At 36.4% G+C, this 12,652-nt stretch overlaps 1 protein-coding gene across 1 annotated transcript in view; it reads left to right on the top strand.

Moving 5' to 3' along the window:
* Positions 1–12,652, top strand: part of Mtpn (myotrophin) — a 33,742-nt gene that overhangs the window by 4,746 nt on the left and 16,344 nt on the right. Inside the window, exon 2 of the mRNA XM_050148032.1 lies at positions 11,932–12,045. Coding sequence (XP_050003989.1) covers positions 11,932–12,045 — 114 coding nt within the window. The remainder of the gene's footprint in view (positions 1–11,931; positions 12,046–12,652) is intronic.

The raw sequence follows: 12,652 nt of genomic DNA, 5'->3' as shown, positions 1-12,652 counted from the left end.
TTCACACACACACATACACACACACACACACACACACACACACACACACACACACACACACGGGGATGGGGGCATCAAAGTCAGATTACTTCAGACACAGATTTGAAAATGCAGCAGTTGGGACAAAAAGTTGAAGACCTCTCATCCCAGCCTCTGAGCTGTGAGCAAAGTTAAGCATTCTAAAGTGGTGTGTATAGTTAATCTCAGAAAAACTTTGGAAATTCACTTATTCGTCCATTTTCTCCACTTAAAAGTTCTTTAAACACTCTGCACTTGCTCTTAGTTCCTTAATTTATCTAAACATGCTGTATATTGAAATTATTTACTCTGAAATGGTGTGTGATATTTCCTTGTACGGGTATGATATAATGAATTATTTATGATAAGCCTTTTATTTCCAGTTTATTTTTGCATTGAACAATATTAGGGTGATCGTGTTTGTATTTTAACAACTTTTGAGAATAGATCCACATTTTGAGTCTAAAAAGTTTGATGTCTTTAGGTACACTTGGACAGTGCACTGTGAACAGCCCTAAATATCACTAAACTTTTTGATTTCTCCATTGGATAGGTAAAAAAATGGTATGTTGCTTTAATTTGTATTTCGATAAAGGGTGAACATTTTAGGACATTATTGGCCATTTGTATTGTTTCCCTACTTGTTTTTCTTTTCCTCTCAAATGTCTGTAGCCTGTGTCAAGTTGACATAAAACTAGCCAGCACGCATGGTAATTTTCAATGCTTATTAGCTGTTGTTAATATTTGTATGTTTATAAGCAAAGCCACTTAAAAGACACCTAATTGACTCGAACATCAACAGATGAATGGATTAAGGAAATGTGTATTTTCTTTCTTTCTTTCTTTCTTTTTTTTTTTTTTTTTTTTTGGTTTTTCGAGACAGGTTTTATCTGTAGCTTTGGTGCCTGTCCCGGAACTAGCTCTTGTGGACCAGGTTGGCCTCGAACTCCCAGAGATCTGCCTGCTTCTGTCTCCCAAGTGCTGGGATTAAAGGCGTGCGCCACCACCGCCCGGCGGAAATGTGTATTTTCAGAATAAAATTTATACACATGTAAAGAAAGTAAAATTATAACATTTGCAGAGAAGTGGATGGAACTGTAAAAGACAAGTACTATTTTCTCTCATATGTAAACCATTTAAAAATGTGTGTAGGCCCTGAAACCAAAAGGGAGATCTTGAGAAGAAAGGAATCTGAAGGGAATGGGGGCAAAGATAGGGTAATAGGATCCATATGACGTGAATGCAAAGGACGTGAGTAAAGGAAGAGAACCTGTGATGGGATGCAGGGGAAAAGGATCAGTTAGAACAGAGTATATCGAGAGATGTGTGAACATCCATGATTCAGATTATTACTTTGTATGCTAAGTTTTAAAATTGTTTTAGAATAAGAACAACAAAAAATAACATCTAGTCCAACACTTACATAAGGAATACTTGTATGTTAAAAGCCTTAACTAGGACCTTGCTACTAGAATTGGGACTTCAGTTTTTCTAAATCTAAAATGAACATACTTTTTCAAAATCAACTACTGTGTTTTCGATTGGAGTACTTTATACTTGCTACTCCTTCTGTGGGAATATTGAGGGTTTTGTCCTGCTCCATCTGCTTGGTAAATTTCTGCTTTTGTCGGTCAAGTTTTTAACATGCTAGAATGAACTATCTAAAGTATCCAACTTAGTATTAGGAGAAGTGGCTTAATTAATTCACTGTTGAAATAGGAGCAGCGGCGGGGCTGCGTCCCCGGCACCCGGCCGCCCGCATGGCTAGCTTATGCCCCGAAATAATTACACGGAAATTGTATTCTATTAAACACTGCCTGGCCCGGCTAGTTCCAGCTTCTTATTGGCTAGCTCTTACATATTGTTCTAACCCATTTCTAATATTCTGTGTAGCCCACGAGCTGGCTTACCAGGGAGGATCTTAACCTGCGTCTGTCTGGAGCAGGAGAATCATGGCGACTCTCTGACTCAGCTTCTTTTTCCCAGCATTCTCTTCTGTCTACTCCGCCTATCTAATTTTCTGTCCTATGAGGGCCAAGGCAGTTTCTTTATTATAATTAACCAATGTCCTTCCTCCATCAATTCACGGCTCTGCAAGTTCAGGAGCATGCAGCTGACACCGCCTCAGTTCTGGTGAGGTTCCTGTTGGCAGTGTCACATCATAGTGATGGCAAGATTCAGAGGTGGGAGTGTGGGAACCAGCCACAGGACAGTGAAGCTAGGCTAGGAAGCTGAGAGCTCAGATTCAGGCTTTGATAGTTGGCCTCTCCAAGAACTACCTAAATCCCTTCCCAGGGGCAGCATAGATAATAAAGTAGCAACCACACACACACCCAAAATTTCACCAGCTTTCACGCCACCACCCTGAGAACCAAGCTTTCAGCACATGAACCCTTAGGGAACAAACTACTTCCAGTTCCTGTCACTGTGTATATTCGAGTTTTTGTTCATGTCTTTTGTAAAACAAAACTCCCGGCTTGGGCAGTTAGACCAGAATTGCATCTCAGCATCTCTTACAGAGCTTTCTTGCTGAGTTTGTTCTGTAGAGTTTTTTTGAACTTTGGGGAGCCAGAGTTAACTGACATATTCTGACTTTGCAGAATAAATCCTAGTAGACAGAGAAAGGAGAGTGGGAAGTAGGAGAGAAAAATGAGAATTCAAATTTCGCCTTAATGGCTGCTTTAAAAAATAAAAAAGAAAACCCAAAAGGTGCATTTATAGATGTCGAGTAGTTAGTACTACATATATATACATACATACATATATATATATATTAGTATATAGCATATAGTTTGTGTGTGTGTGTGTTTAAATAGTGCTTCTGAGAACTAGGCAACTCTCTTTCCCCAGAAGCATTTAGCTAATCTTGTGAGATACCATGGCTAGTGGAGCATTTGTCTCATGAGGGGAGACTTGCAAGCAACTGAAGCCCCTTTCTGATTTGGTGGAGTTAGTTCCCTGCAGTACAGTATGAATCTTGATGGAATATGAAGCCTGGCCCACACCACAACAAAATCCAAGAAATAAATGCTTTCTCCTGCCCACACAGGAAATGGCGCAAAACCCAAATATGACTAATTGGATGCTTCTGACTAGAGCTGAATATAAAAGCTTAAGCATAGTGACGGGCAGTAAAGGATGTAGTGCACAAGAAGACACTCGGTTTAGAAAAACCACAGTAGTGCATCTCTTGTCCATGCTCTTCTTATGGCCGGTTTTAATTTTTATTTCTTGACTGAAAGCCTTATTTCTTATGCATTTCTTCAATCTGCTCAGCAATTCTGAGAGCTACATTGGTGCCTTGTTAGTGTGTTACACTTGTTAGTCACTAGAACTAGTTAGAAGGATCCAAATGGGCTTCTATTGCTCATTTTTAGTTGCCAACTCTTCCTGGGTTTTTGTCTTTTTAAAAGACAGAAATCATCTTTATTTAAAAGAAAACAAAGAAATTATCTTTGTATTCCTGATTATTGTCACAATTATCTACCATACAGTTTAAATTTTAATTGAATTGGATTGATATTTGAAGAAGCTAGCCGTTCCTTGTTTTCAAAGTTGGTTTGCCATACATACCTCTAGTTGGTGTAAGTGATATTCTTTTTTTCTTCTTAGAAATAGCCCTTTGTCTTCAAACTCTTGGTTGTTGTAAACTTGGTGAACTTTATGCAGTTCCCCATGATTTTAGTGACAATAGTTGTTTACGTATCTTGCCAATTTTGACTTTTGTCTTGTGACCATCATTTTGGAATTGTAGTTAAGTGTTTTCAAAATTTGATGCTTTATGAAAAGTAAGAATCATCAATAGGTTTTTCTTACTAGAAACCTAAAAGAACTTGTTGATGCCTCAGCCTTCTCATCTGAAACAGGATCGTGATGCTGCCAACTCGTATTTTACACAGTTTTTAAAGAGACAGCAAATGTGTCTAAAAAGAGCAACATCTCCACTGCATGTTGCAGCTGTGCAATAATATTTGCTATTTATGTTGTCTGTGCAGATTGTTTACTAAGTGAAGGCTTAGAGAGAAGGCTAAGGCAAGAAGCTGGCAAACTTGGCTTTGTTTTCATAAATGACCAGTTAGTACATATTTTAGATCTTGTCAGCCATATGGTCTCTATCTCTGCTGTTGTGTAGAAGCAGGCATAGATAGTATGTAAACAACTGAAGAGTTGAATGTGCTATTTGTGTTCCAGGAAAACTTTATTTACCAAAATTAGGCAACAGGCTTGATTTGACCCATTAGCCATAGATTATTCATCTTTACATAAGACTGAAGTTGAAAAAAATGAATTCATCCAGTAGACTAAATTTTCTTCTTTATCAAGATTTTGACATCTAAAATAAGTAAGATATATGATAAAATAGAAGTTTTATTTTGAGGGTGTTTCTGAAAATCCACTTCAGAAATCCTTATGGTTTAAAGATATTGAACTGTAATGAAAACCAAAGCATGCAAAGCCATATGTGAGACATTAAACTAAAATTCTCTAAGCAAAAAAGTATAGTCTCCAGTGAATTTAAAACTTGGGCAAGAGATGTGGGATCATTCTATAAACTGAGCATTAGAAATCTTTATTCACAAATGTGCAAACAAATTAAGTTCTTAAACTGAAGGAATTTCTAGAGAATCTTTTCAGCTGTCGAAAGTGTTCAGCAAAATATTCTAGAATTCTCTCCCCAGCTCTGGTACAAGTCCCATGACCTGGTTTGAGTTTTATTCCAGCAGTGAAAGAGAAGGCTGGTTAGCACAGTTTTCACTGGTTCATTCATAATTCAGCAAGTACCAGTTGAGCACCTACAGTATTAGATAAGCGTGAACACAGCAAAAGTTAATGCTTCTAAGGATATGTGTTCAGTGGGGGTTCATTTGAGCGTCCAAGAAAACAGCAAATACAATCATTGTGTGGGTCCTAAAGTTGTTTTTTTTTAAATACATGAAATATGGGTAAAACTCAGTAGCTTTACATTTTATTAGTAAAATACAACTCTAAAAAAATAGATGCTATAAGATTTTTGATAAATTTATATTTGCTTCCAATAGAAAGAAAAATCAACACTAAAATATCAGGTTTAAATCAGAATTCTAGTAATGAGAAAAGAATGTTCTTTCTTTGAGTACTGTGTTGTATGTATATAGTCAACACAGAAATATATACATATCGATACATGTGTCATTTAACTAGGCAGGGAAATCTGTGAAGTGAGAACTGAGTAACTTTCCTTAGCTCTCACAGCTAAGTCACAGGAGGACAGGATTTCAGCTTTGATCTGAGTCATTCCAAAAGAACATTCCTGTTCCTTTCCCATCATTATGCTTTGAATGTGTCAGGACTACCAATGATGGGGGTGGGGGAAATAAAACCTTCCTCCTCACTGCTTCCTTCTCTTGTCACTGGTTTATTTACAAATATAACCTTTATATCTGTAATCCGTTGAATAAAATAGCAGATACTTTCCAGAGTGCAATTGTTTTCAGAAGGAATTCCAATTATGAGTCACTGAGTTTGTATCTTGTAAATGAAGCTACATTTTTGTCTTTTTTTTTTCAAACTGAGATAAAACCGTAGTATTTTGCATGTGTTTCTTAATTTGCTAAGCATTTCTTCATATTATATACACACCTTAGCTACTAAATTTCTAGTTTTATACCACAAATAAAACTTTTCTTTAAAACAACTTAACTATTCTAGTTGCAAAATCTATGTTTGACTAACGACTTTCAGACCTTAGGAGAAAAATTAAGGGTCATTTAGCAGACAAACTACCTGTATAAAATTTAAGGATTTTCTGTAATTTGAATCACTTAACTGGTTATTTTGAACAAAAAAAATTTGCTAAGTTGAAGTAAATGCTTGAGTAGGGGAATACCATTAGGGGCTAACTTCATAGGTTCTTCTTCAAACCCTTCTTATTATAGGTCAGAAAGGTAGATAGCTAAAACTGTGTTGCCTTAAAATACTTGACAACAGCTAAGCATTGCATTTCTTTAGGCTTAAAATTTTTTGTAGCACATTGTATTTTTCACTTCATTAGTACTAGTATATAAATAAGAAAAGCCTATTGTATATACACATATACGGATACATATATATACGGATCCAGAAGTACTTGCTCACCAAATTTTGTAACCTTTATTCTTAAATGTGTGGGTTTTTTTTTTTTTATTACTGTGAATAGTAACATTTTTTTCTGTCTTTCCTGTAAGATCATTTGTAGAAGATCTACAGCCATCACTGCCCACTACGGAAGTGTTCCTTAAGTAGTCTGTCAGTGAACTACCTCTCAATTAGGAAGCTGTCTGAGATGAGTGCCCTGTTCAGCTGTAGAAAGTGATCACTGTGGTCTTGATTTTAACTAGTAATAAGTAGTTTAAGAGGCTACATTATTATATATTAATTGAGCATGTACCTATTAAATATAGTTGTGGGAATTACTATTCATTACTTTCAATGAACTTTATGTTACTAAATAATATTAATAACATTGAAGATTTATAGCTTATTTATATACTAATTAACTTTTTAGAAGGCAGGGGAAAGGTCGGAGATATATATCATACCTTTTTACTTTCTGTTGTCAGTTTTTCAGTATTAGAAAGTTCCAGATAAAGTATCAAAGCTTTTCTCACCTTTTGACTGCATTGCCTTCACAGGTAGATTTGAACCCACTGCTCTGCTGTAATTTGTAATTCTGGAACTGCTCTACACTCTTAATGTCACGGGTACAGTGATGTAATTCTCTGCAAAATCACATCCTGAGGTGAAAGTTTTAACTAGTGAGGTGGGTGGGGTGAGAAAATAGGGTACATGTGGGAGAAGAAAGGAAGTGGGGGCCAGAATAGTCATCTCAGAAGGGTCTTACTATCTTAAAAATTCTAAAGAGACAGGGAACACTTAATGCTGACTGAACATTGGCTCAACTGTAGAATTTAATACATTTGCTGTTTGCTTTCTACTCAGTCAGGTGTCTAGTGTTAATTTACATGCTGTCCTACAAAATTGTCACACATAGCCTGCTTTTTAGTAGCTTTAGAGGACATTAGTCTCTTGTGACAGTACAATATGAACTCATGCCTTAGATCTTGGTTTCACAAACTGCTCATTTGAAAATCAAAGGAAGAGAAATACTTGTTTCTTTTCATTTAAAGAAAGTTATCAGCAGGAGTCAGGTGGCCATTTAATATCAAACGTTTTTATGTCTTTATTTCTGTTGTTCACATGAACCTAACCTAGTGTAGTTTAAGATCCATAGAAAAGATCTGGAGTTAAAGGGGAAAACTGTGCCTCTAAATGTATGCCACACAGTATCTGAGTGGTGGTCGTAAACAAACCGTACAGTGTTCCATTTGTATTACGTAGTTTTTACACATACGCATGCATGCCTGTGCGCGCACACACACAACACACACACTCCACAGATATGTATGCATGTTTCTATTCCATGTTAAGACCAGCTAAGAAAATAGACAAAGATTGAAGAAGACAGGGAGAATAAACCTGGTAAATGTTGCTGTTTTTTACTCATGGCTGCTGTGCCTTAGATGCAGAGAACTGGGGGGCATGCTTCTTGTCAGTGCTGTTTTCATCCGTTTTCTTGCTGTTGTCCACGTAAAGACACACAACTAACTTAAGCATGTTTAAGTACAAAATTATTATCTCTGCTTTTTGTTTTGCATTCTCCCTTATCATTTGTTAATATTCTTAGTTTTGTGGTGAAACATGCCTAGAATATGTGCAGTCATAAGCAGAGTCACAGTAAATTCTGGTTGAGGTCTGAAAGTAATACCAGTCGTGGTGATGGAAGTAAAGTTGCAGTCTCTGGCCCTATCTGTGGGCCTTCAGAATCTAACAAGAAGGGACGCAGATACCTGAAAGTTAATTCACAGTAAAAGGGAAGCTGCCAGGGAGGGAAGTTTTTGATCATTCTCTTGGTTGAATTCCTATAATTTTGCTGTTCTTAGGACACAAAACTTAATGGCACTCATATTTGCTTTCCCCAAAAGGCAGCTAATTCTTTTATTCAGTCAGGACTTCCTGTTTCTTTTCAAGCAAGTAAAAACTGTCTAATTTAAACACTATTTGTTGAGTTAAATCAAGTTAGGTAGTAGGTCTTTTTCTGGTACCAGGTTTTATCTTTTTTAATCTTTGTCTACTTTTATAATAAGTACAATTCATAATAACAGTGCATTTTAAACAACATTTTTACTTTGAAAATATCTTTTTCTATTTTATTTGGTGTTGTGTTAAATCTGTTTTGTTGAACCTGTTTATGTCAGATATTAAGTATACTTGTAGCACTTTGTCTTTTTGAGAACTGTTTTTACAGCCATGTGTGCATAAAAGTCTTTCCTGGTCTAGGAGGTGAGCAGAGAAGTTGTAGACTAACGTAATATCTGAGGACCTTTACCTGGGAGAGAGAAAAGGGAGCTATAGACAATTTGGATGCAGCCACCACCTAAGGTCCACAGCGTATTGCTACCCATATGCTAGGTAGCAGCACTTGCCTGAAGCCTAATGCTTCTGCACAGAGCTCTTTTTGCATGGTTAAATACCCATCTCTTCACAGAAAATAGGAAGTAAGCAGATAATGAAAGTTTAAGATTTAAATAACCAGGGAGGGTTCCTAACATCTCAGAGGGTGTGATTTTTGGTTTTTTCGAGACAGGGTTTCTCTGTGGCTTTGGAACCTGTCCTGGTACTAGCTTTGTAGACCGGCTGGTCTCGAACTCACAGAGATCTGCCTGCCTCTGCCTCCCAAGTGCTGGGATTAAAGAGAGGGTGTGATTCTTAAAGCAAGCTTTTGGTAATGTCTTCATCTTCCTTAGAAGACTAATGCCAACCTCAGAATTAGTTGATAAATCTTCCTATCCCTTCTGTTTTCTGAAGTATGTAGAACAGGTCCAAAGACCTGTTTGTAAGTTTCCTTGTGAGGTATCTGTAGAGTCTGGTGCTGGCATTTAATATGCTTTACCCTTCTCTCCTGTTCATGTTTCAGAATAGCTTAGCAGCTGCATTGATCTTCCTGAGTCACCTTTTTATTGCTCTCCATGTTGTCCTATTTTCAGTTTACTTGATTTTTACTCTGACCTTCTATTCTTTTGTCCTTTTTGCTTTGCTTTAAGTTACTTTTTCTAATTTTATTTTGGTGAATGTAGAAAAGACATTATCTTAAAGCCTTTCACTTGTCTAGTACATTTAATGCTGTAACTTCTCAGTGCTGCTTTGCAGAGAGAATCCTGTATTTTTGGTCACTCACAGTCTTTGCAGTGTTGTCTCTTGTCAGCTAAAATAAGAATTGTAATGCAAGTGTGAAGGGATAAAGGAGAAAGTGTAAACATGACTGTTTCATATGTATTTTGCAGCCTTGTATTAAGAATCCAACATGATTTAGAGCATTGTCATTGTAACAAAAGTAACCTCCTCGGTACTTATTAAGGGTATTTCAATATAATGGTCCTTACAGATAATACTGATATGAAAAGAAAATAATAATAATAATGGGAGGAAAACTTAACTTCATCAGTGATCTCATCAATACCCCTTGTCGACTTGTGTTTCATTTGACTAGAATGTAAGATGGTACAGCAAATCACCTTTATTATTTAAATTTGTTTCTAAACTATATAATGTTAAGCCATATGTTCATATTTCAACCATTCTGCAGAAACTTGCTTTAACTCGGCTTTGGATAGTCTTTTAGTTCATGTATAAATTAATATCAGGACTATTTAGTGGACTTCTTGCTCAGCATACTAGGTTCTGTCTTCCAATTCCACATAAAACCAGGTATGTGTATGCCTATGGTCCCTTCATTCAGACCTCCAGTCTGAGCTACATGAGACCCTGACTCATTCATTAATGGATAGGATGGATGGATAGATGGATTAAACCAACACCAATGCTTCATAAAAATGATAGTCAACTTTTATTAAACATTTTGCTCTGTATTAAGCATTATACCTCATACTCTTTATTTATCTCCACAGTTGAACTTTAACCGTTGCGGAGCGTACAGACATTTTCACTCTAGCTTACTGTTAAGGATCTAAGGTTTAGGAAGTGAGTAGTCTCTGGTCCTGGAACTACATGGACTAGTTGGAACACTGTCCATTCTCCTCCAGGGGTCTTAAGATACCATGTGCCTGTCTTTATATGTATATATTTTAAGTCGCTGTTGGAACAGATGTTACCATCAAGTGTCACATGTTCCATTCAAAAACAGCTCATATGTACATGGTGGTTCTGTAACAAAACACCATTGAGTGGCAGCTGTCAGAGGTTTTTAAGTACTCTTTATTTTTAAAAATCTATTCTATAATGTGTGCACAACAGCAAAATCATCCAACTACAAAACAACTCAGAAAATCAGGGAATGTCCTCACAGTAAACTATGTTTGGCTGAATTGGCTTAAATAAACAGCCTGTTGGAAGTCACTGCTTTCAATTGCCATAGTAATCTTAACTTACAGAAAGGTTGTTTTATCATCCATTAACTCGGAAGAGGAAATTAATTTCTGGTGAAACTCACTCTTCTAAAGAGACAGTGTATGTGCTCTATATGTTTGGGGTTAAGTGCTTTGCTTGGCTCATCCAGTTTAATCTCCACAATAGTTCTGTGAAAGCCAAGTACTTCACTCTCTCTCCATCTTAAATTATGAAAGCACATACACACAGAACATAAATAACTTGCCTAGTGTCTAGTGGTGATGAAGTGTGTATTCCTAGCCCATACATCATACTGTAGGAAGAGGTAAAGAAGAAAAATATGATTTCTGTTCCTGGAATTTGCATCCCATTGAGAAAGAAAGAATATACATGTGAAATGTGGCAAAACACTTTATAAAAATGATGTGGATAAGAGAAATCTTGAATTTGCATGGACTTAGGGAATCTATCATACTTGCATTAATGAGAAGGAAGGAAAGCACTGATCTAAGTGAAAAGATGGGAAATTGAGGCACTTGAAAGCACGGCTGTTAATGGCTATGGAATGTTAAGGCTTTGACGTCTTTATCCAGGGTTTGGTGAATTGACTAATCTAAGCTAAGTGAATAGTATTGTTATTGAGAAAATAAACTTTTAGGCATTTTGCTACTCTGTAAAATCTGAACTCTCCTTTAAAATGAAGCAAATTTGAATTAGAAGTATCATGGCACTGTAGAAAGAATAACTATTCTTTTTTAGCTTTACATTTGATGTATAAAAAGGCCCTTATCCAAGGGTAGTTTGAAGATTAGAAATTATGTATATAGCACGGTACCGAAAATACAGAAGTTGGTCACTAGAAAAGTTAATGTCTTAACACTGCATCCCTGTTATCAAGATTAAGTCATGATCTTCTGGTAACCATGCAATGATGAGTTACTGTTTTTGGTTATAGAACACTAATATTTTCAAATTAGGTCATCTCCACACACTAAGTAGTAAGTTGCATTCATTGGAAACCATGCCTACTTTTGTTCACCTTTGTCTTCCTAATGCCTGGCGGTGTGCTTGCTTTACTGCACCACTTTAGTAAATACCGAAAGAATTAAATGATTATAAGTTTAATTTCTGATAATCATATAGTCATAGGAAATACAAAATCTTAGTACTTGAACTTAGCAGTCTTCTGTGGTTGCATATCGACAGTATGCTGACTGAACGTTTGAGGTAACGAAACACAATGATACATCTCATTGCGTTTAGCATTATTACTTAAATTGTTTCCAGCTTGCCTAATCATGAGTTGAGTACCATATGTTATTATGCAGACTGTGACTTCTTTACATTTTCATTTTACTTTGCAAAAAATAGAATTTTCGTAAAACTCAAGTTTTTATAGAAACTTTAAAAAAAAATCAGATGCCTCGTTTTGTTCCCCTCTTCAGTCTCTTACCCATATAAATGTTGTTTTTATTTGGCTGCTCTGACAAGGGAGAAGATGTTAACCGGACACTAGAAGGTGGAAGGAAGCCTCTTCATTACGCAGCAGATTGTGGACAGCTGGAAATCCTGGAATTTCTGCTGCTGAAAGGAGCAGATATTAATGTATGTATTACACATACATTAGTACTTAATGGTATATGTATAATAGATGTCATTCTAGAAAAGTCTGTCATGTTTCAAGGAATTCTTTGCTGTAGGTTTATGAGTTACTTTAAATAATACAGTCCTACACAAACCATTCTTTTTTATTGATGAACTGTTTATTGTCTCCCCACTTGGCTGTTGCTTTTCACGTTCTAAAGCTTGGCAAGTTACCACTGTAGGTAGTAGATGCTTTCTGTCATGTAATGGAGCCTAGGACCTGGGAGTGATAGGCTACACTAGCCTAGACCATGAGATAAATGTGACAAAGTCATTAGGCAGGAGTTGTAATTTCAGGATTTTAGAAAATTGTTTAGATGATAATAATAGTGAAAGAGATAACTTTTTAATATGTCAGTTGACCCAACTTGGCTGTCTAGTCTTGTCTCCTTATTGGTATTTTTACCTCCTCCTTCCCTTCTGAACCACAGTGTTGTTTCTACAATAGTGGAGAAGCTAAGTGTGGAGAAACTAGTCACATAAGGGGCAGATAAAAGATTCGAGTGTAGGTCAGACTTCCTCTCCATGCTGATTGCCAAGAGAAGACACTATGTGTGTACTTTTGCTT

This window comes from Alexandromys fortis, unplaced genomic scaffold (assembly GCF_014885135.2).
Source record: "Alexandromys fortis isolate MF-2015 unplaced genomic scaffold, M_Fortis_MF-2015_v1.1 scaffold_57, whole genome shotgun sequence".
In the NCBI taxonomy this organism is placed as follows: domain Eukaryota; kingdom Metazoa; phylum Chordata; class Mammalia; order Rodentia; family Cricetidae; genus Alexandromys; species Alexandromys fortis.
Note: the sequence above shows the minus strand (reverse complement) of the source record. Positions and strands in the feature narration are given on the sequence as shown.